Genomic DNA, 24,342 nt, shown 5'->3' on the forward strand with positions numbered 1-24,342 from the left:
CATGGTGCACTGACAACAACAACAACATGTGACTATTAGAGCTATAGACTTACCAATTGCATTGTGGGATCGATGATGTGTTGTACGCTGCCTATTGTTACCTACCTGGCTACCTGCCAAACTTACTCTTACTCTATATAAACAATTTGGTCAAATTCTACTTTAAGAGTTTACCAACGTCATATTCCTCATCTGTTGACCTCTTACCTTTCCTACACCGGGAGTCTTTTTGGACATAATTAACAGAACTACACACCCCTGAACCCCCGATGCTAAGTATCATTAAAATGCGTTATCACTGTAATTGTTGTAGATACAACACGGAGGAGAACTATCGTCTACAAGTAAAGATAGCAGAGTTAGAGGCTCGGCTTCTAACGCAAATGTCAGGCAAGGATTATGTTAGTGTAGAAATAGAAAAAACTGCGTCTGTGCCACCAGGAAGAAACGACAGTCTTGTTAGCCCCCCAGCACAAGGCCGGGTGTTTCTGTAAAAGCACTTTGTGACAACTGCTGTTGTAAAAAGGGATTTATAAATACATTTGATTGATTGAACAACCTGGCCCTCAGTGCAATGAAGACCAAGGAGCTCATTAAAGATTATAGGCTGCATTCACGCCCAAGTTCTTATCGATGGCACTGAGGTGGAGCTTGTGTCCAGCTTCAAATTCCTGTACTTTTTGAGGAGGCTGAAGAAGGCCCATCTCTCTTCCAAGATCCTCATTAACATTTACTGCTGCACAATCCAGAGCATTCTGACTAATTACATTTGGCAGATGCTCCGTGGCCGCCCGGAAGGCCCTGCAATGGGTGGTGAAAACCGTCCAGCACATCACTGGTGCCCAGCTTCCGGCCATCGTAGACCACCAGTGCAAGTGGTTTCTTCATAGGGCGCGCGACATCATCAGGGACCCTTCACATCCATGCCACTAACTGTTTGCCCTCGTACCATCAGCCAGGTGATACAGGTCTCTTCATTCCCGCACATGCAGGCTCAGGAAATGCTTCTTTCCTGCTAGTGTAACCCTGCTGAACTCTTTGACCCAGCACTAACCATGCCCACCTGCCCACTGCTTAGTACTGCCTCTCAGGGACCTTGTTGCACTACTCTCTTTGTACTACTGGACTCTGACACAAAGTCGGCTTTGCCAAGTCTGATAATCAGTTGCTACATGTACATGTCTACCTCAGGAATTTCATTGCTGCTATCCCTGCATTTCAGCTGCACATGCTACTTTGCCTCTTCAATATGCCTTCATTGCACATTTAAAATTACCATCTGTACATGCATGTGCCTTCATTGCACATCTATACATCCCACTTGTATCATCCATTATATTCAATTCTTTCACATGTATGTACATTTTCTACCCTCTTCTATTTGCACTTTTGGTTAGATGCTAACTACATTTTGTTGTACCGTACTTCTTCAATGACAATCTAAAGACTTTATGACTAAGTCAAATGACAATACCTTCATTCATTTCCGTCAAGGCGAGGCAACGTAAAGTGGCGTTGAATTTGTTCCATTTTTGGAAAGTCTCATCCCAGCATAACAATGAATAACCAATCCATTTCATAGACACTAAAAAGCCATTCTTTGTTGGCCAATCATTGATGATTTTTACTACACATGATTAGCTGCTCACAAGTAATAGGAGGGTTCCCAAGTGTTTTTTTCACTCTTCAGTCTTCACATACTGAAGTCTTGAGACCAGCGCACAATCTTTCTGCAGAGTAATACATTTTTTACTTTGAACATACTGCAGCATTTAGATATACACCACATCAAGTATTGGATTTGTTCTCCTTCCCCACTCTGGACTGAAACAACATTCGACTTAGACCCTAGGGTTTAGCGGACCTGAGTTAAGGGAAGTTAATATAATGGAAGTTAATTTTGTCTAATCATTTTTACAGTTAACTTAAACATTAAATTGCTAACAAAAATGCTAACTTAGTTAATTAACGATTGATGGATTCACGGTTTGGTGCCCAGATCTGATATAGTTATAGTTAAATATATACCTATATAAATATTTTCTGTGGTAATTGGTTGATTAGCACCTCAGGGTGTTGGGATGCATTATCACAGAGAGAGAAAGAGGGAGAAGAGAGAAGTTAAAGAGAGAAGAGAAAGCATATAGAATACAATGAAATGTGATTAATCTGCTGTATTAACTTTTTGCCAAACTCTAAAACAGTGGGTCTGTGTTTGAAGCCACTGGTGGGATGCTTTATTTATTTAGGAAGATGCAACTTTTCCCAGTTCCAACTGCAGTAAAGGAGAGAGAGGAGGAGGAGAGAGCAGAAGGAGAAGAGAGAACATGGAAAGGAAAAGGGGGAGAGGAGAGCGGAGAAGGGAGACACAGGGAGTTAACTGAAGCGTTTAAAACATGTCCCTGCCCAGAGGCATCTTGCAGGAACGTGACTGTCTTGATGAGGCTTGTTACAAACGTGTTTATATGCCTCGGGTAATGTCGCCAAACTCAAGCTTTCTTTCTCTCCTTTGCTTTCTCTCATCCCTCGCTATTAATCTTTCCCTCCTCCTTTCCCCGACACAGCAGCCAGCTCCCTGTGAGGATCAGAGGTTGTCTCAGACGTTCTCTAGGATGAGTCACACCGTCAAATTACAGCGTTTCAAACGGCTTTCAGATGACTTCCCCTGCCGGCGGCCGGTGGCGTGCAGAGCTGATCACCGATAACAGTCTGCATTCCTACAAGGAGTTTTAGAGGACTTGACTCGCTGTCCGTTTATTTGTCGTGCACAGCATATCTGCGAATGTGCATCTGTGTGTGTATGTGTGTGTGTGTGTCCACGAGATAGGCCTGCAAGTCACAGCCAAATCGATTAGCAGGTCTGCACATGGTGGCCAGCCCAGCTATTGCTGAGAGGAAGACCGCTCCATTCATAAAATAGTACATTTCCACTCCTTTAGTGACAAGCTAGTAGCGTCTGCTGCTCTGATAGGCTAGTAGCTTCTACTACTCTGATAGGATACCAGCTTGTCATGCGTCTTGACATGGTCTGCTGTCACTATAGCATACTCTGGTCTTCAGTTTAAACCTCACAGAAATGATGTTGCTGTTGTCCCAAAAATACTTGTTTAGGAAATGTTATCGTATTATTTAAACAGACCAGACAATCAAAGACAAGTTCAATCAAGTTCCATCTTTGAAGACAACGCATTTAGATATTAGCAGTTGTGTTCAATAATAGTATGTAAAGGCAGTTATATAGTGGAGGCAAGACATGAAAAGGCTGTTAGATAGTGGAGGACATACATGTAAAGGTTGTTAGATGGTAGAAGAAAGACATGTAAAGGCTGTTACATAGTGAAGGGCAGACATGAAAAGGCTGTTAGATAGTGAAGGACAGACATGTAAATGCTGTTATATAGTGGAGAACAGACATGTAAATGCTGTTAGATAGTGGAGGACAGACATGCAAAGGCTGTTACATAGTGGAGGACAGACATGTAAAGGTTTTTATATAGTGGAGGACAAACATGTAAAGGCTGTTATAGGACAGATGCAAAGGCTGTTAGATAGTAGATGAAAGACATGTGAAGGCTGTCAGATAGAGGACAGACATTTAAGGATTGTTAGATAAGTGGGATGAAATACATGTAAAGGCTGTTATAGGACAGATGCAAAGGCTGTTAGATAGTAGATGAAAGACATGTGAAGGCTGTCAGATAGAGGACAGACATTTAAGGATTGTTAGATAGTGGATGAAATACATGTAAAGTTTGTAAGATAGTGGATGACAGATATGTAAAGTTTGTTAGATAGTGGATGACAGATATGTAAAGTTTGTTAGATAGTGGATGACAGATATGTAAAGTTGTTAGATAGTGGATGACAGATATTTAAAGTTTGTTAGATAGTGGATGACAGATATGTAAAGTTTGTTAGATAGTGGATGACAGATATTTAAAGTTTGTTAGATAAAGGATGACAGATATGTAAAGTTTGTTAGATAGTGGATGACAGATATTTAAAGTTTGTTAGATAGTGGATGACAGATATGTTAAGGTTGTTAGTAGAGGACACATTTGTTAAGGCTGTAATATAGTAGACAGACATATAAAGGTTGTTAGATACTGGAAGACAGATATTTACAGGATGTTGGCAGACAATAGACACGTAGTTACATGCAGTGTATGGAAGAGAATGCCAGCTGAGCATTATTTCCATAATTTAATTGTTTATTGATTTGAAGTCAGGTAGTAAGACACCAGCAAGCTACCCAGTGACTGGCCATCTCAAGCCGAACTACAACGTAACAGTGATTCTCTTGTATATGAATTACAGAGGGAAACTGAAAGATGTAAAGCCTTTTATAGAGCACATACATTAACTGTACTGTGATCTAAATTACTGTGTGAATATATTCCTTTGCTAGAATTATTTACTTCAATTAGCATTTTTTAAAACAGGAACCATTTGTAAAAATGTCAGTCTACACCTGTTGTTGATGAACATTGTGACACAATGTCATTTTGATTGATTTGATTTTAAGAACAGCGGTCTATCAGTGGCTTTGTAAGACTAGCGATACAAATCACAGCTCCACAAATGGCTCATGTAAATCTGTCTGGGTGAATTAATGGGGTCTGATTTATGTTCTAGTGAAATAATGAAGTCTCAGCGGTGGCAGGAGAATAGGGGACAGCCTTGTTGCTGGGGAGTTTTATAGTAAACTAGCAAGCACAGAACTTATGGTGGATAGCATGGGGATGTCTGGCCATAGTGAACCCAACCTGAGCTATTAGTGCAAACAGTTATAAAAAAATCTGTGCTGTTATTGGTCTTTCCCCACCCCACCACCACCACCACACACACACACACACACACACACACCTGCACATTGTGGAAGGCAAATAATAATAACAAACCGTTTGTAAAATATACAAGATTTTGTGAAATTGCTAAATATTAAGATTTGCATGATATTAGCTATGAAACTGCACTTTGTTACTCGGCCAAATTACAAATTGCCTACATTTGTAGAATAAACATCCACATTAATCCACAGTAAATATTTAGCATGTTAAGTTAACAAAATATGTAACTTACATTACATTACATCCTAATAGTGTTATTTCTGGATATGGAAAACAGTAATCTGCAAACATTTACTTTTCACTTTTCCTTCAGCATAGACAATTTCTAAAATGTATACAAGGTGTGTGTGTGTGTGTGTGTGTATGTGTGTGTGTGTGTGTGTGATATTAAAGGTCTGCGCTAGCTGCTATGTGTGCATTGGTGCGTAAGGGAGAGGAGGAGATTGATGGCGGGATCTGATGCCGCGCGCACTCATATGAATCGCCTCATCAACTCCAAATTTGCTGCCTGCCTCGTGCCTGCGACGCAATCCGTCTCCAATGCAGCCAGTTTCTCAGTGATTCGGAGCACATTTTATGGTTAATGCTCAGAGGATAAATATATAACTGGAATCGATATGTCGAAGACAACGTAAAAAGAGGGTTTGGCATTGCAAAAGCCATGCGTAGCGCACAACTATCATTTGTCTTTTTGAGACAGAGTGGATGTTCTCTCCGACAGCCGAGGGGTTAAAACACAAAGTCCCTCTACGGTTACTGTCCCGTTTCACATCTCCTTTCATTTCCTCATTCAATCCTTTTATCATGTTAATGAACACCAGCATCTGTCAAGATCAGTCAGCTGATGGAGTAACACATTATGTTGGAGACGTTGTACACCCACAAACAGCAAACAGGGAATATATTTTTTTTAATAGGATATTTATGGCCAAATAAATCTCCAAACTTGCATATTAGTCAAATTGATGAAGTCAAGTATGGAAGAGGAAAAAAATAGGAAACTTGAGAATCGATGGTGGCAACACACCGTTTATGTTGTAGTCCAACACACCGTTTATGTTGTAGTCCAACACACCGTTTATGTTGTAGTCCAACACACCGTTTATGTTGTAGTCCAACACACCGTTTATGTTGTAGTCCAACACACCGTTTATGTTGTAGTCCAACACACCGTTTATGTTGTAGTCCAACACACCGTTTATGTTGTAGTCCAACACACCGTTTATGTTGTAGTCCAACACACCGTTTATGTTGTAGTCCAACACACCGTTTATGTTGTAGTCCAACACACGTTTATGTTGTTGTCCAACACACCGTTTATGTTGTAGACCAACACACCGTTTATGTTGTAGTCCAACACACCGTTTATGTTGTTGTCCAACACACCGTTTATGTTGTAGTCCAACACACCGTTTATGTTGTAGTCCAGTTTTTAAGTGGTGGTTTGTAGGGTGGGAAACTACTCAACTTTTAAGTCCAACGGCGACTCTGGCGTTGTTTCGTGTTTCTTTTTCTGAAGCAACAATATTACAAGAAGTATTACAAATAAGAAGTAATCTGGTATGCTATATTTCTTTCTCCATTTTGTAACTAATTACAAAACGAATCAGGGTACAGGAACAGATATACAGTTGTAAAGCTCAATTTCATAAAAAAGTGCCACAATGTGATGAGTATTAAGCTTTGTAAAGCATTGTTCAATTATGTTTTCAGACATATTACAAAGAAAAGGCCTACAAGATATGCTCAATACGTAAATGTAAAACCACACAAGGAAATCACATGTTATGAAAAGTGTTTTAATAATAAGAAATTACTAAACATTTGTTATCCATCCTCAATCAAACACATTGCAACTTTAATATGACTCATTCACTGTGAGTGAGCTGGTTTTATTTCCATTTAGAGGAGCCAGTTGTAGAGCAGAGAGATAAGAACTGCTAAGTTCTTTCTGGTGTAAAAACAGCAGCAAAGAAACCTTTCCTTGAGGAGGCAGATAGCCTAGTGGTTAGAGTGTTGGCCAAACTACTAACTAATGTTGCTGGTTCAAATCATTCAGCTAACATGGTTAAAATATTTTCTGTTGTTAAGAAAGGTAACTTACTGCTCTTTGGTGTCTGATCAATGACTACAACACCTGCAAATGAATGTGTGAAGTGAAATAGGAAACAGATCAACACTGGGCTGGAAACAGCAGTGAGGAGGGCACTCACACCTCATTCTGCAGAACGTAAACTGACACAGCATCTTCTAACCTGCAGTGCAGTATTACATTATTGACACATGAACCCTTTATAATGGAGGTACACTGTTGAAAGCCTATGCAGTAATGTTCGTTTTTCCAGAATAATACACAATGGTGATCCACTCACACTGACAACCAATTTTTACATTGCAAAAGCATAATGACTAATAAGAGTGAAAGACATTAAGTTAACATTTGTGAAAACCTTCTGAGTTAACATTTAGTACTACAATATTACAATTCTGGGTCTGTTTTATCTGAAAAAAAAAATCTCCAATGTGTGCATAAAGGAGGAGGTTAGGAAGTGCAGCTCAGTTTCCACCTCTTCTCTTGAGAGGCACATCTGCGTAAGACAACCTCCCTCAAAAGCAAGGCCATTGGTTCCTTTCATACAGTAGAGCTGAAACAGTTGGAATGTTGTTAAGGAGGAGAGTTGTGTGTTGCAAAGCAGAGGACTGCAAATTCACCCCCAGTTGGGGCCAGGGAAACTGTCAGTAGAGGAAGGTAAACTTTTAGCAACAGCACGTTGAACTCAGTTTGGACGTAGTCAACATTTTTCTTAAAAAAAGACTGACAGGGGACTGACAGAAAAAGGACTGACAGAAAGGGGACTGACAGAAAGAGGACTGACAGAAAGGGAACTGATAGGGTACTGACAAAGGATTGAGAGAAAGGGGACAGTCGGGACTGACAGAAAGGGGACTGACGGGACGGACAGGGGACTGACAGAAAAGGGACTGACAGGGGACTGACTGAAAGGGGACAGACACGAGACTGACAGGGAGACAGGTATCTTGTTGTAGCTTGATGCCTATCTCTCTCAAACACAAACTTGCATAGACCTACATCAACACACTCGACCAGCGTGGTGTGTGTGGGGGTGTCAAGCATGGCTACACACCCCATTAAGCAGGCCCGCGAAGGGGGTGCTCACGGATCGTAGCCGGAAGCCAGTGGGAGGTGTTTTTCTGTTGGTTGTGTGTGTATGCTTGTGTGTGTTTGTATGTGTGTGTATGCTTGTGTGTGTTTGTATGTGTGTGTATGCTTGTGTGTGTTTGTATGTGTGTGTGTGTGTTTGTGTGGGCGGAAAGTCTTTATTCATGAGGTCTACATTATAGAAAGTCCATTAGAACACTGCTTGCTGCATTAGAGGATCTGCCACATAAGCAGAGAGGCAGAAAAATCTGTGATCTGACCAATATGGTGGGAAGGAATCACAACAAACACACTGATCTGACCAATATGGTGGGAAGGAATCACAACAAACACACTGATCTGACCAATATGGTGGGAAGGAATCACAACAAACACACTGATCTGACCAATATGGTGGGAAGGAATCACAACAAACACACTGATCTGACCAATATGGTGGGAAGGAATCACAACAAACACACTGATCTGACCAATATGGTGGGAAGGAATCACAACAAACACACTGATCTGACCAATATGAGGGGAAGGAATCACAACAAACACACTGATCTGACCAATATGAGGGGAAGGAATCACAACAAACACACTGATCTGACCAATATGAGGGGAAGGAATCATATCTTCCCCTCTCACTGTCCAAAATATTTCTCTTCTCTCCCTCTATCCCTGACAGACAGACAGGTAACCTAGAAGCCAGGCAGTCTTTGTTTAAGCCTTGCTAATGTACAACCGAAAGAAAGAGAGAGAAAGAGAAAGGAAGCAGTGAGAGAAGAGTGGGAGAGAGACAAAGGGAGGAGAGACATGGTGAGAAATACAGAGATGGTGAGAAATACAGAGATGGTGAGAAAGACAGAGATGGTGAGAAATACAGAGATGTTGAGAAAGACAGAGATGGTAAGAAAGACAGAGAAGGGTGAGAAAGACAGAGATGGGGAAAAAGACAGAGATGGTGAGAAAGACAGAGATGGTAAGAAAGACAGAGATGGTGAGAAAGACAGAGATGGTAAGAAAGACAGAGATGGTAAGAAAGACAGAGATGGTGAGAAAGACAGAGATGGTGAGAAAGACAGAGAGCGAGAGAGATGTGTGTGTTCCATTAAATACACGTGTCCTGGTGCTAATCTGTGAGAGTGGCCAGGCGGAGGGCCGTGAGTCAGCGTGCAGGCGAGGGCGCGGGCAGGCGTGGGTCGGGCAGGTGTGGGGGCGGCAGGCGAAGGCGCAGGCAGGGGTGGGGGTGGGCAGGCGATGGCGCGGGCAGGCGAAGGCGCGAGCAGGCGAAGGCGCGGGCAGGCGAGGGCGCGGGCAGGCGACGGGGTAGGGATCTAATGCTGAGTGGCAGTTGATAATGCCAAGCCGTTATATCAGCATCTGCCCTGTGGCTCTCCGCTTCTCTCCCAACCTCACACACACACACACACACAGAGCATTCCGTGGCGCGCAGAACCCTCTGTCTCCAAGTGCACGCGGCTGTAATAATGCAGAGGTCGCAGGGCGCCTCTGGCTATCACAATAAATTATTACTCCATTTGATCTGCTGCAAACACAGGCATGCTTTACCTTGAGACTAAACTCATGTTTACATCTGCAGGCTTAACACAACCGAGACTGTATGCATCACTGTGGAGAGCAAGTCCTCATTCCAGTACATGGAGCAAGACAGAGTGCTGATAGCATTGCTATCTACATATAACACTATTTACATATTTATATAAAACCTGTATAAACCATAATATGGCTGTATTTTATATGATTTCACCCATTTCTGACATTTCATGTAACATAGTATGTAGTCAGTAAAAATCAGACAACACAACACCTTTGCCATTCTGGATGGATTTCTCCCTGACTAACATGGGTGCCATTTGCCATCATGGTGAAACTTCAAAGCATAATGACATATCCCTTTGTTTAAAATAATCTCTCTGTGGGGGCCTCTGGGTTTTTCCTGCTTATAATGATATAATTGTCTATGATAACATGGAAATGTATTAATCTACCTACCTACCTACCTACCACCAAGGCCTTCAAAATGACACTTCACAGTGACGTCGAAGACAAGGTTGCCTCCTCGATGGAAAATAATCGGATGTTAAAACGCTACTATCTGAGAATCTCATCAGCGCGGGCCATGCACTCCACATTTGGAGGCGCGAGTCAGACCTTTTAATGTCGCAGTTACCAACGTTCCTCCTGGGATTCTAATATCCGAGCAGCAAGTTTAATCCAATTGAAGCAATGTGATCGGTGAGATTGTTGACGCCCCCATTGTTTAGTTAGTCATAATGAACATTATTTTAGCCCACCTACCACAATATCGCCTAAACACCCACAATTTACAATCGATATTTTATGAACACTGGATTTATGTTGCAACACACGCAGGAGCGCGTGCGCGCCCACACACACACTCAGGAGCGCGCGCGCACACACACCACACAAACACACACGCCGGAGCGGGCGCTCACACAGATGAAACGATCACACAATTAATAATAGTATTCATGTTGTTTTAACTGTTTAGCCTGGGGACAAATTTAATGGAAAAACCACAGACATGCTATTATTTCAAAAAGCGATGCACAGTATTGAGATTTGAAAACGTTTTAGTTGCAATATATATTTGAGATAGTGTGTGTGTGTGTGTGTGTGTGTGTGTGTGTGTGTGTGTGTGTGTGTGTGTGTGTGTGTGTGTTTGTGTTTGTGTTTATTAGCTTGCAGCATCAAAACTCTAAATATGAACATAAGCCTAAATTGTTGGTTCTGCCATTAACAATTAAAATCTGTTTCATTTATATATTTCCATTGACCTACAAGACTTCATCCAAAGTGCTTTAGTTGCCCCTTAATTCACTTTGTTTGGAGGCGAGGTAGAACACTTACATTCACTTTTCATAGACACAATGGTTGATGTCTCCCACCACAGATTGTTACATTTTACGTTTAGCAGACGATCTAATTTAATCTACAGCGTTTTTCATCATCAGCCTTAAGGATCTATTGTCTCCCTGAGGGAGCCACATGGATTTACATTATTTTATAGTGGTATTTTAAATGCATTAATTTAATTTAGTACAGCGTTGTTCTACGAAATATATGTTTAGTAGGCTATATTTTAAGTCAAAATTAAGGCTTCAATTTATTCTTTAAAGTCTTAATGAAACAATTACCATCTGAAATAACGGCCCTAAACAGTTTAGACTGATAATAGATTGATATCATAAAATGTCTCAGAATTATCTATTTTTATCAGAAGAAGCAAATTATTTTAAACACAAAATAGGCCTACCTCTGTAATAATAGAGGTTGAACGAACAAATGAATGACCAAATAATGTTTTTCCACTATAAAACTAATATAATAAAATTAAATAAGGTAAGGATAGCTCCCGGTTAAGCCTGGCGTGTTTCTCAGTAAGAGCCCGCTTAAGACATTTACATCTGAATCAGAAAGGAAAATAGACATACATTCAACTCACTGATCCGCTCAGAGCCGGGGTTAATCACCCTCTATTCATTGCAAGTAAGTGTGCAGTGCGTGCGTGTGTGTGTGTGTGGGGGGGGGGGGGGGGGGTGAGAGAGAGAGAGAGGGAGAGAGATAACCGGTGATCAGAAGGCCCGTCAGAAGCAGAAAGGGCGGCTGACAGATGGGAGGAGAGGCAGAGACGGCGCGAGACAAAGAGCAGAAAATTGAGCGAGCCCAGGAAATTGAGCGGAAATCGAGCAGTGGAGCTGAACCGTGTGCGTCACGGCTGCTCATGCGGTTCGCGTGGCCCCTCCACGGAGTATCAGTAAAGACACCTCAAAAATAACAGTCGTGAGAGTGGAACCGGCTTAAGAAATTGCGCTGCAACGGCCCCGGTATAGTGGCTCGAGTCATTCGGTCACTAGGGCGCGTCATCCAATCATCCTAATTAATAGGCTATCAAAGTTACCACTGTGGCTTTCCCGCTACTGCCGAACTACACGCCGCCCAGACAAGGGAACACAATAATATAACATATAACATCTTTGTCAGAAAATGGCTGCCGCCACTCACTCCACAACCTGAATGGTTTCCCTGGCCTCATTGAGGAAAAGTACAATTTCATTCATGCCATTTCCGTTCATTCATCAGCGTACGGGCCAGAAGACCCTCCGAGTTCCATCTACACAAAAACATTCTTATCAATGGAGCTGACGTCAGTCGTGCTGCACCACGGGGTCAGGGAGGGGGGTAGCCTATATAAACGAAAGTTGCGCTGACCAGGGTGCTGAAAATTCTCACTGAATACGCACAGATGCGACAACTACAGTGTTTTAGACTGGTGTTCATTGAGAAACAAACATAATACTTTCGAACATAAATAACACAAAATATAGGTCGTTTTTGACAGTCCAATCACCGGGGTTAAGCTAGGACTTATAATAAGCTGTAATTGTTTATGAATGATTTATGAAGTGAAGGCTGAGAGACTACTAGAGGCGCGAGATACAGCACTTCTGCCTCGCGGGACTACAGGTGAGTTCCATCGTGCCTTCTAGTACCTACTCAACTTCATTGTTCGCTCTCACTCATTCTCTCCATTTCTCTGTTTCTCTTTCATACCTACACTGGACGCAGTAATGGTTCAATCTGACGTATTAGTAATTTAACTAAACTTTAGACATCTTTAAGGCGAAGTAATGGTTTCTATTGAGTAATTGCCTACGTGTTGATATTGTATATAAGAAAACGAATAATGAGTAGTATGAAGAATGCGCATGTCATTCGGTTAAGAGGACATTCTGTGGTTGAGAAATAGAACATTGGTTGGCGAACACAAGAGGACAAATTTACAGAACATAGTGACAGAAAGCCTCTAAAACGAATGCATAAATGCGGATGGAGACGGAGGCGGAGAGGGAATGTTCTGTTGGAAGGACCTCATACCCTCGCCTAAACATCTATTAGGTTTTCACAAGAGTGGTTTACAGTTTGTCTACTGTTTCCGTTTTACTGCACTTGGGAACGTATTGTTGTGTCTTTAACAATGTGGATAGGTTTAAGGTTTGATGTTGTCTTTGGATGGTTGACAAGCGAGAGTTTGTCTCAGTGAATGTAGAATTATACATAGTCTATTTAGCCCATATTAGCCTACATGTTTGTGATTAGAAATGGGATTACTCTACAAACCCCCTAAATATCGAATTATATTATTTAAAGCTATAGAGTAGGTTAATCATTTTACCGAAGCTTTTATTCAGATGATTAGTTTATTCACTCTCTAAATGATAATGTAATATAGTCATACATTGAAAATAATGATGTAACTTAAAAATCATGAACAATATATTACCACATCCTACTGAAATACATATATTAATGTGGATATTTGATGCTGGTGATGTGTATTGCATAATTTTATCACGTCAAGCCCGTTTGGTTAATTTCTTTTTTTTTTCAGAATGGTTGAAGGTTATTATTTGCTTTCCCTGAGACCTGCGTATGAACGAATTTTCTCACACCGATGCCGGTATTCCTATGATTAGCGTATACAATAACACAAACGTGCATACAAACGTGCATATAACAAGCTTAGAAAGGATTCGGGCAATTTAAACGTCGTCGTTTTTTAATACTACTTCGGATTTGCTGTGTAGCTATGTAATCTATTAAAATAGGAGGCTAGAGGACTGCATTATTCTCTCGCCACTCCTAAATGTGACCACCCTTAAAACCAGCAGATACAACGTTTCACACACAGATCTGGAAACACTATGGACAGTTTGTATTTGTCCGTCCTACATAACCTTACCGTTTGACTTCAGAAAGAGACGTGAGGTATCATAACAAACTCTGCAGTGAACAAGTAAACGGAAAGAATCTCGGGCTAACGTTCACATTGAACAGAGCAGCTCGCAGGTACACACATTTACGCGCGACTGTACTCGTGCGCAAGCAGACAGATTCGGGCTCGTGTCCATTTGGAAGCATAGGAATTCACTGTGGCGCGTGCCGCAGCCTGACGGATTGGTCACGAGCTTCGTTCTGTCAGTGTTGTCCAGTTTCTGTCTTCTGTCACCTGTATGACGGTTCGTAGCGGGGATACGTATTGGTTTGGTGCCTGAAGTGAAGACGTTGCTTTAGCGCATGGACAATATGGAAGAATATTCGGTTACAAATAGCCTACATCGGTGGACTCTTTTATTATAATATTTTTTATTTTTTATTTTATTCTCTTAGCAGACACTCTAATCGAGTGCATTTAGTAGTAGAAATTATCGTGAAATGTCTTCTTGCTCAGGGACAGAAAGACAGATTATTCACCTAGCCGGTTTAGGGATTCGATCGAGCAACATTTACCGTTAGACTATTCGCAGTATCGACGTCTGCAGCGTGTAGGACATCTACTGAAGGGTCCCTGTAGCCAGAACCATTATTTCAAACAGGAAAATGGATTATTGTGTCACTTCTCCTTATTCCCTTTTTGTTATTTTAAATTAAGAGAAATCAACAAATCGTTTTTTGATATCCTGTTCATATAAATAAAATACAAATAAAATAGCAATAAAAAACTATTTGTAATTTTGATTTTTACATGTGGGTGGGGCATAATGTGGGATGCCTGTCATTGGCTAAATGAACAGCAAACATTTTGTGCCCCTTCAAAATAACATTCCAACCTTCTAAGTTTTTAGTTTTCCTAAATGTATTCATCTGCTAACTATCACTCCAACTAGATTAAAGGTAAAAAACCTGCCGCAAAAATAGTGTTTATCTACTTATTAATGAAGAGCAAAATATGTATCTACTATTTAATAATTGATAAAATCATTATAATTAATCTCTTAATATTCTATTTCTTCATTTATATTTTATATTTAGGATTATAATATAGTCACAGCAATGATCATGTTAATGTACTGCTATTGATGTAAATGTTTATAAAAAAAATAGTCCTTCATTCATCTACATCACATTTTATGCAATATTATATTTACCATATAATATTATATATATATATATATATATATATATATATATATATATATATATATATATATATATATATATATATATATATAAACCTGAAATATCAGTTGTATAAGATTCCAGTCCCCTGAGTTAATACTTGGTGGAATCAACTGGCAGTAATTACAGCTATGAGTGCGTAGGAATTGGCCTCTCCCAACTTTTCACAGCTAGATCGGATAATTTTTAACCATTCATCTCTATAAAACTGTTCAAGCTATATACAACCCCTTGGGAAACATCAATGGACAGCAGTCTTCAAACCATGACACAAATAATTTTGTTTATGTAAATAACATTGGTTCCCCGAGGGAGAGAACAAGTTACAACATCTAAAGTACATTATAGGAACTGAACAGAAGATTGAATCAATGCTTTTTAAGGTCAAACGAGTAATAAGACAGCTGGGATGCTGCCCACCAGCAGGTGGCAGTGTGGACCATTGCAAAGTTTTCCCCTCTTCACTTCATAGGCCTCCTTGATTTTTCGGGGTCCTGCCAGTACTCGGTCTCTGCTGATTCTGGTCGTGGGCCGGAAATGGTACCCTTGCAAAACAGCTCTGTCGTATACACATGCAAAAACCAACCAGGGTCCTCAGAGACTGAGTGGACATGGTTGGTTTCAGAGCTGGATAAGTGGCAATGTGTCTCAACTTTCTTTTTGGCCAACTTTAAACTTTAACCCCCTCATGCCTAGAGGCACTGTCCTGAAAGGTATTCAGGGTAACTGGGCACCACAATGTCCTGGAAAATCCTAGCAGTGTATCTCTTTATCTGTCAGTTATTTTCCCAGTCATTTGAGAACTGTATAAGGCACATTTGGCCAAAAGCACTGTGAAGTAATTTAAATACTCTCAGTTTTATGTAACTGTTATCAAATATTAGCCAAGACATCCATCCAATAACATAAAGTAGAAAATGTTCATATAACATAACAGGTTTATAAGAGAGCAAAACAATTGCCATTGCATCTTCAGTACTAAATCAGAATTGTTTTTATAAATATAATTATAAATATAATTTTGCCTGATAAATAACAAAACTGCTATTTGTGAATGGCAAGGTAATGCATTTTGTTTGGAATTGTGGAAGCAGAAATTGGTTCCAGTTGAAAATCAACCAAACAATTGCCCCAAAACTAGGGAAGAAACAAGACTCGTATTTTCATGTATGTTTTTTGGTTAGCGCCGAGTGTTTTGTGAGCTGGACAATAATTAGCCAGTGTAATGAAAGATTCACATTGAGAGAATATTAGTGCTTTGTTTTGACACCACACACTTGTGGTAAATCATTAAACCATGTCGGCTTCTGTGGCAGTTCTTTTCCTGCTCAAAGTGATATACTGCTGTTGGAAAATCTAAACTGCCCAATTCATGTGAGCAGCTTGTGATGCAAATTAGCCAAGTAAAATGTTTCTCCTGATGACAGAATCTTGAGGACATCTTTTTATTCTTGGAGAGAATCACATCTCCTGGGTCACACTGTAAATCAGGATAGTTATTCCTTAGTTATCCCTTTCCGAGCAATTGGGACGTTTTGGAAACTTCACAATTCTTCAGAACATTTTGGCTGGCAGCCAATCATTGCACATGCATTTAATTTTTTTATTATCCAAAATCCAGCTGTAGTCCGCTAACAGAAGCCCTCATTGGCACGTGTCAACAAGCAAAGCAGGCCAGTCACATTGTGCAATTATTTCCCTATTTTTCTTTAAAAAAAAAACATTGTACTCCTGAATTGCGATATTTGGAATTTGTGAATAAGACCCTGTTTCATCTCAGCTACTCCTAACAGACTCAGAACAGTGGATAAAGGGATGTTTCTCTTCAAACACATACAATCAGTCACGCAGTCTGCTCAACCATCTAGTCCATTCCAGAACATTTATGCTCCAGAAGGATTGCACTTTCTAGCCTTTATACATAGACTAAGTTCACTGCTCCCACAACAATTGTTTTTGAAAGATAATTCTCAAGATAGGTAACATTAAATCATGAACCTCCCACCCCTGGGATGTGCAGGCTAATTGTGACCCCTAGGAAAATCCACAACTAGGATTCAAACCCTGGTCTTGCAATGATTCAAACGATTCAAAGCATTAATTATATCTATTCATTTATCAATTATTAAATGTTATAGAAACATTTCAAATATATTTATTGATTAGATTTGTTCCAGCTACTTAGATGCCCAATGACAGTTTAGAGTAGCTAGTTATTGGCCTACTCAGGACCAAAACAACAGGGTTTTTCACCTTGCCTCTTTGGGGATTTGAACAAGCAACCTTTTCTTTACTTGCCTAACACTTTTTACAACTAGGCCACAGTGCTGCCAACATTTACTGTTGTTTTGTGTACAGTATATGCCTTCATTAAAATATATTAAATATCAGTTAGCTAACCTTTTATATTAAAAGCTAACGTTTTATATCTGTTCATTGACTTCTTGTGTCCATTTCATGACCTTGAATGTAATTGGTTTGTTAGGTAATATAAACAGCTAAAATTAAGGGAACATTTAAATCACACATTGGGTCTCGATGAACGAAATATATTAATGATCTACATGAAATTTTTTGAGAACAAAACGACATATCAATGGTCAATGGAAACCAAAATCACTAACCGATTGAGGGCTGGATTCAAACTCACACCAAAAATCAAAGTAAACAATTGAAATCACAGGCTGTTCCAACTTCATGGCAACTCATAATGTGACTCAGTAGTGTGTATGGACCCCACGTGCCTGTATGCACTGCTGACAATGTCTGGGCATGCTCCTGATGAGATGGCAGATGGTGTCCTGGGGGATCTCCTCCCAGACCTGGATCATGGCATCTGTGAGCTCCTGGACAGTCTGTGGTGCTACTTGGTGGCATTAGATGCACCAATACATAACCTCCAAGAGTTTTCCAATTGGATTCAGGTCTGGAGAACATTGGGACCAGTCAATGGCATCAATGCCTTTGTCATCCAGGAAGGGCCTACACCCTCTGACCACATGAGGCTGGACATTGTCCTGCACCAGGAGGAACCCAGGGTTATACTTTGATGATTACGTGTGCCCTTCATTTTTTTTAACAATGGTGAATTGGTATTGAAAGAAAGTACATTTTTGGCTGTGCATTTGGCCAAGGACCGGCTTTCCATTTTTAAGACCATGCAGATTGAACATTTTAATATAATGTTTATGTTTGAAATTAAACAATAAAAAACAACAAAGTGAAATCAGTTTTTCTTTTAAAAAATACATGTGTTCGATTTCTATTATTCTAACCAAGAAACAACGTGCAAAAACGTCTGATTACTCCAAACTTAAACAGAAAACGGGCAGTGAAACAATTTTTTTTTGTGACTTTTTAACCTATTCTACAAATTTGCCAGGAGTGCAAAGATCCACAAGCACCTGTTGAATATCTGATATCATAAGATGAGTTATATGACACAGACATATACAAACATATACTACAGAAGACCTATACGAACCTATTCTTTATTACTCTGTTATAAGAAATCTCAACGCATTTTCTTGTTTTTATTACATAAAGAGTTTATTTGCTTCCCCATAGTCAGATGACTTGTAAAGATAAGACACTATCTAATGTTTTTAAAATTGTTAACTAGTTTAAGTGGAAGCTGTTCCTGTAGATTTGTAGATTCATTGCATTAACGCTACTTAGCATTTGCTTACAATACTACCTCCAAAATCCTGTAACTATGTCCTTCAGAAAATAGTATCCAAGAGTTTATCTTAACTAAGCCCCAAATATATTGTGATCCTAGCGATGCCTCTGCCTATCTCTAAATTAACTTACCCATAAATTAACCTAACTCTAAATTAACTGACATTTTAATTTATTCCGTTGGCTATAAGCTATAATATTTTATATTGCTATCTGCCTAATAATTATATGCCTTCCTGATAATATCTCTGATAAAGTTTTATTTCACCATAGTTTTAACAAAGAAGTATCTACAATCTGTTGCTAGTCATAATGACATGCATGGTCAGAATGTCCTCTGTAATAATTTGTCTCCATGTCATAATGTTCTATGTAATAATTTGTCTCTATGTTATTAAGCTCAATATAATAATTTTTCTCCATGTCATAATGTTTTATGTTGTAATTTCTCTCCATGTCAATATGTTCTGTGTAATAATTTCTCTCCATGTCATAATGTCCTATGTAATAATTTATCTTCATGTCATAATGTTCTGTGTAATAATTTCTCCCCATGTTATTATGATCAATGTAATAATTTCTCTCCGTCATAATGTTCTATGTTATTATTTCTCTCCATGTCATTATGTTCTGTTATAATTTCTCTCCATGTCATAATGTTCTATGTAATAATTTCTCTTCATGTCATAATGTTTTGTGTAATAATTTCTCTCCATGTCATATTGTCCTATTTAATAATTTCTCTCCATGTCATATTGTCCTATTTAATAATTTCTCTCCATGTCATAATGTTCTGTGTAATAATTTCTCCCCATGTTATTATGCTCAATGTAATAATTTCTTTCCATGTCATAATGTTCTATGTTATTATTTCTCTCCATGTCATTATGTTCTGTTATAATTTCTCTCCATGTCATTATGTTCTATGTAATAATTTCTCTCCATGTCATAATGTTCTATGTAATAATTTCTCTTCATGTCATAATGCTCTATGTAATAATTTGTCTCCATGTTATTATGCTCAATATAAGAATTTGTCTCCATGTCATAATGTTCTATGTAATAATTTCTCTCCATGTCATAATGTTCTGTGTAATAATTTCCTTCCATGTCATAATGTTCTATGTTATAATTTCTCTTCATGTCATAATGTCCTATGTAATAATTTCTCTCCATGTCATAATGTCCTATGCAATAATTTTTCTCCATGTCATAATGCTCAATGTTATAATTTCTCACCATGTCATAATGTTCTATGTTATAATTTCTCTCCATGTCATAATGCTCAATGTAATAATTTCTCTTCATGTCATAATGTTCTGTGTAATAATTTCTCCCCATGTTATTATGCTCAATGTAATAATTTCTTTCCATGTCATAATGTTCTATGTTATTATTTCTCTCCATGTCATTATGTTCTGTTATAATTTCTCTCCAAGTCATTATGTTCTATGTAATAATTTCTCTCCATGTCATAATGTTCTATGTAATAATTTCTCTTCATGTCATGATGCTCTATGTAATAATTTGTCTCCATGTTATTATGCTCAATATAAGAATTTTTGTCCATGTCATAATGTTTTATGTTATAATTTCTCTCCATGTCATAATTTTCTGTGTTATAATTTCTCTTCATGTCATAATGTCCTATGTAATAATTTCTCTCCATGTCATTATGTTCTGTGTAATAATTTCTCACCATATCATAATGTCCTATGTAATAATTTCTCTCCATGTCATAATGTTCTGTGTAATTATTTCTCTCCATGTCATAATGTTCTATGTTATAATTTCTCTTCATGTCATAATGTCCTATGTAATAATTTCTCTCCATGTCATAATGTCCTATGTAATAATTTCTCTCCATGTCATAATGCTCAATGTTATAATTTCTCACCATGTCATAATGTTCTGTGTAATAATTTCTCTCCATGTCGTAATGCTCAATGTAATAATTCTCTCCATGTCATAATGCTCAATGTAATAATTTCTCACCATGTCATAATGTTCTGTGTAATAATTTCTCACCATGTCATAATGTCCTATGTTATAATTTCTCTCCATGTCATAATGCTCAATGTAATAATTTCTCTCCATGTCATAATGTTCCTCTCTGCCAGGTGCCTGTCCCCTCTCCTGCCTGTTCTGCATGGTCATGACCAGTCGCCACGCCCCCTACACAACCCGATTCATCCTATTGGTCCTGCTCACTGTCACTCCACGGCTTGCCGCCACACCTGTGGGTGGGGAGGGAGGGGATGTGGAGGGGCGGTCCAGGACTCACCACACTGAGGACAGCCCTAGTCCCAGCCCTATCCTCTCCCCTCTGGACCGCAACCAGAACCAGAGAGAGGACCAGGGGCCGAGCCACGGGGGTCCCCCAGGCATGGACACTGCCAGGTCACTAGCCTCTGTACTGCTGGAGGCCCTGGACCACAGTGGAAGAGCACAGACCCAGGGAAGAGGAGAGAAGGAATGGAGGAGAGGAGATAGGGAGGAGGGTCCGGTCCTTGTGGAGTGGAGAGAGGGCGAAGAGATAATGGGAGAGGTTGGGAGCGAGGAGGAGGAGAGGAGGCGGATGGACCAGCTAGGAGCAGCCCTTGTGGCAGCAGCTGTAGGAGAGGAGTTGAGAGAGAGGGAAGAGGAGAAGGAGAACAACAAGTTGTTGGACAGAGCTGGTGGAGGTAGTGAGGAGGGAGGAGAGCAGACGGAGGAAGAAGAGGAGGAAGAGGATGAGGGTGGAGAAGTGAAGAAAGGGGGAGGTGAGAAGAAAAGAGGAACGGGAAGTAGGAGAGAAGATGAGGACAGACCCAGTGACCCGTCTCTCCAGCGGGAATCTCGAGGCTACTTCCAGAATATAGACCTTGGTCTCCAGGACAACGAGATCCTTCCTCCCCTGAAGGGGTACAAAGACTACAATACCCAGCTGGCACAGGCTGGCAAGAAGCTACACTGGCAGGAGGAGCGGGCACGTAACACTCCCCTTGGGGGCAACTTCATGGACGACTTTGAGAATGAAGCTGAAGAGGAGGAAGAGGAAGTGGAAGAGGAAGAAGAGGTTCTGTCGAGGGCGGAGGAAGAGGCGCGGGCACGTGCAGAGAAGCAGGAGGTGCAGCGGCAGCAAGAGGAGGCGGAGCGAGCCAGAGAGGAGGAGCAGAGGCTGGCAGACATTGCCTCTGACATGTTGCTGCAGTACATGGGGAGGAAGCAGCAGACCGTGGCCTACCACGTGAGCAGACAGAAGACTGGGGGCAGTGCTGCGGAAGACAAGCGCTCCGAGGAGGTATTCACCGACGACATGGACCAGCAGATGATCGACAGGCTGATCGAGATCAGCAGCAAACTGCACCTGCCAGCGGACGACGTGGTGCAGATCATCTCTGATGTAGAGAAGAAGAAAAAGAAGAGGAAAGAGCTAACGCCGCCTAGCAACCCTGTTGCCCCACGTTACCGGCCGCTAGTTCCCCCACCCCTGGCAATGGGCCCAAGGTACCATAACACAGCCCCCTCGAACAAGAAGGACCCCAACTATTGGACCTCAAAAAATAAGTGGAACAAGGACCAAGCCAAAACCAGGGCCTACAAGCAGGACTATTGGCTCAAGCCACACAAACAGAAAGAAGTCTGGTTCAAACCCCAGAAACAGAAAGACTATTGGTTCAAACCCCAAAAAGAGAAAGACTATTGGTTCAAACCCCAGAAACAGTTCCTAGCATTCCCCTCCTACCCATATTACCAAAAGCCCTACCGAGCCTACTACCCAGTGTACTTCCCCTACCCCAAACCTCAATACTACGACAAGACACCAATGGGGGAGGAGCTACCCTATGGCCCACCCGCGGATTATGAGATCCAGCCACCAAGGCGCAGACATAGGGCAGGGGATAGGGCCAGAGGGGGTAGTGGGCGTGGCTGGAGAAAGCAGCCACTTCCCCCCCAACTCCCCTCCTCCCCCTACATCTCCAATTACATCCTGCCACACCCCCGGACATACCAGCCTCTCCCCCCACCCAAACCACTCGCCCCCAAGAGCATGGGCTGGCGCCCCCCCTACTACTACACACCCCCAGGGCTTAGGGGCTTGGGCGTGGCCAGGGGTGTGGGAGGAGTCGGGCTGGGAGGAGACTATGAAGAGGACGATGGACTGGTTCAACAGGTGGACAGTCAAGAGGAACTGGAGAACTTTATATCCAAAATATACATGAAACGCAGAATGTACTAGAGACAGACAGACGCACAGACATCTCTGCTGGACAAAAGAACCAATGGGGATGAGAGGGAAGGTGGGAGAGAGGGTGTGGGTGGGAGAGAGGGAGGGTGAGACAGAGGGAGGGTGGGATAGAGGGAGGGTGAGACAGAGGGAGGGTGGGATAGAGGGAGGGTGAGACAGAGGGTGAGTGGGTTGGTGGGTGGGTGGGGGGGTGGGTGGGGGATGTATTGGTGGGTGGGTGGGGGAGTGGTTTGGTGGGTGGGTTGGGGGATGTATTGGTGGGTGGGTGGGGGAGTGGTTTGGTGGGTGGGTTGGGGGATGTATTGGTGGGTGGGTGGGTGGGGGAGTGGGTTGGTGGGTGTATTGGTGGGTGGGTGGGTGGGGGAGTGGGTTGGTGGGGGGGTGGGTAGGGGGGTGGGTTGGTGGGTGTATTGGTGGGTGGGAGGGGGAGTGGGTTGGTGGGGGGCTGGGGGGGTGGGTAGGGGGGTGGGTTGGTGGGTGTATTGTTGGGTGGGTGGGGGGGGAGTATTATAAAGTGTTGGAGAAAAGTCTAGAACATGATGGAATGATGAGAAGAGAGGATGGTGGAAAGATTGCTTTTCTGTTGTTTTTCCACAATGTTGTTTTTGATTATTCGTGATCCGGGGAGGATGTGGTGCAAGTAACGGTGTGACGGGCTGTTCCGGTGACAGGTGGAGACAGGTGGAGACAGGTGGAGCGGAGCAGGGGTCAGCTGGGTGTCTGGTCTCATTCAGGTCCGTCTCCGATGCTGGGGGCACATCCACAGACCCACAGGTTTTATAAACAAACTGGGTGCTGACCGCAGGAGTCTCAAGTTTACAGAATCATCTGGTGTTTCTTTCTGATCTTCAGGAAAATGTCTGTCATCGTGTTTCTGTTCCCATCACCATATTTGTTTTACCAAGGTGCCAAACATATTTACACATTCCAGCATCCTAAGGATAACAGGTCTTTCTCTCTACCGTTCAAGAGCTGTTTGAATCTCATCGATTGCATGTCACTATATTGTATGACCTTAACACTAGCAGGCCTCCAGTAACACCAGCCGGCCAACATGCAACCTACAATATAGACGTTTGTATTTCTGTTCAGAACGACATAACAGAATTCCATGGATGGATGTGTCATTCTCTACTTAGAGCCTACTGGTCACATTCGCAAAGCTACACATTCCTCACCTCCATCCCAATCCACCATGTCACAGCTACCAGACTTTCTACATTATCTTCTATAGATTCTGAGAAGAAGGGGGGGGAGCGAAGAAAGGAGGGGGCTCAGACAGCTTGACCTGATAATTCTGCACGTCTTTCTACTTGCAACTAAAAAATAAATAAAAAAAACTTTACAAAACTTTACAAAAAAAAACTTCCAGTTAGGAGAAATAAATTGTGCCGTTTGTTTCTCTGATA

The 24,342-nt window shown here is 41.2% G+C and overlaps 1 protein-coding gene across 1 annotated transcript; it reads left to right on the forward strand.

Moving 5' to 3' along the window:
* Positions 1–12,270: 12,270 nt before the first annotated feature.
* si:dkey-175g6.2 (neurosecretory protein VGF) lies at positions 12,271–23,004 on the forward strand. Its single transcript, XM_020048088.2, has 2 exons — positions 12,271–12,528; positions 20,823–23,004. The coding sequence occupies exons 1-2, from the start codon at positions 12,456–12,458 to the stop codon at positions 22,922–22,924; spliced, it is 2,175 nt and encodes a 724-aa protein (XP_019903647.1). The 5' UTR covers positions 12,271–12,455; the 3' UTR covers positions 22,925–23,004.
* The last annotated feature ends 1,338 nt before the right edge of the window (positions 23,005–24,342 follow it).

This window comes from Esox lucius, chromosome 7, assembly GCF_011004845.1.
Source record: "Esox lucius isolate fEsoLuc1 chromosome 7, fEsoLuc1.pri, whole genome shotgun sequence".
Taxonomy (NCBI): Eukaryota; Metazoa; Chordata; class Actinopteri; order Esociformes; family Esocidae; genus Esox; species Esox lucius.

Excerpts from the sequence above, each read along its gene's own strand:
- si:dkey-175g6.2 (XM_020048088.2), top strand. The coding sequence starts at position 12,456 with ATGATTTATGAAGTGAAGGCTGAGAGACTACTAGAGGCGCGAGATACA. Across the intron at positions 12,529-20,822 it reads TCTGCCTCGCGGGACTACAG|GTGCCTGTCCCCTCTCCTGC; the intron begins GTGAGTTCCATC and ends CCTCTCTGCCAG.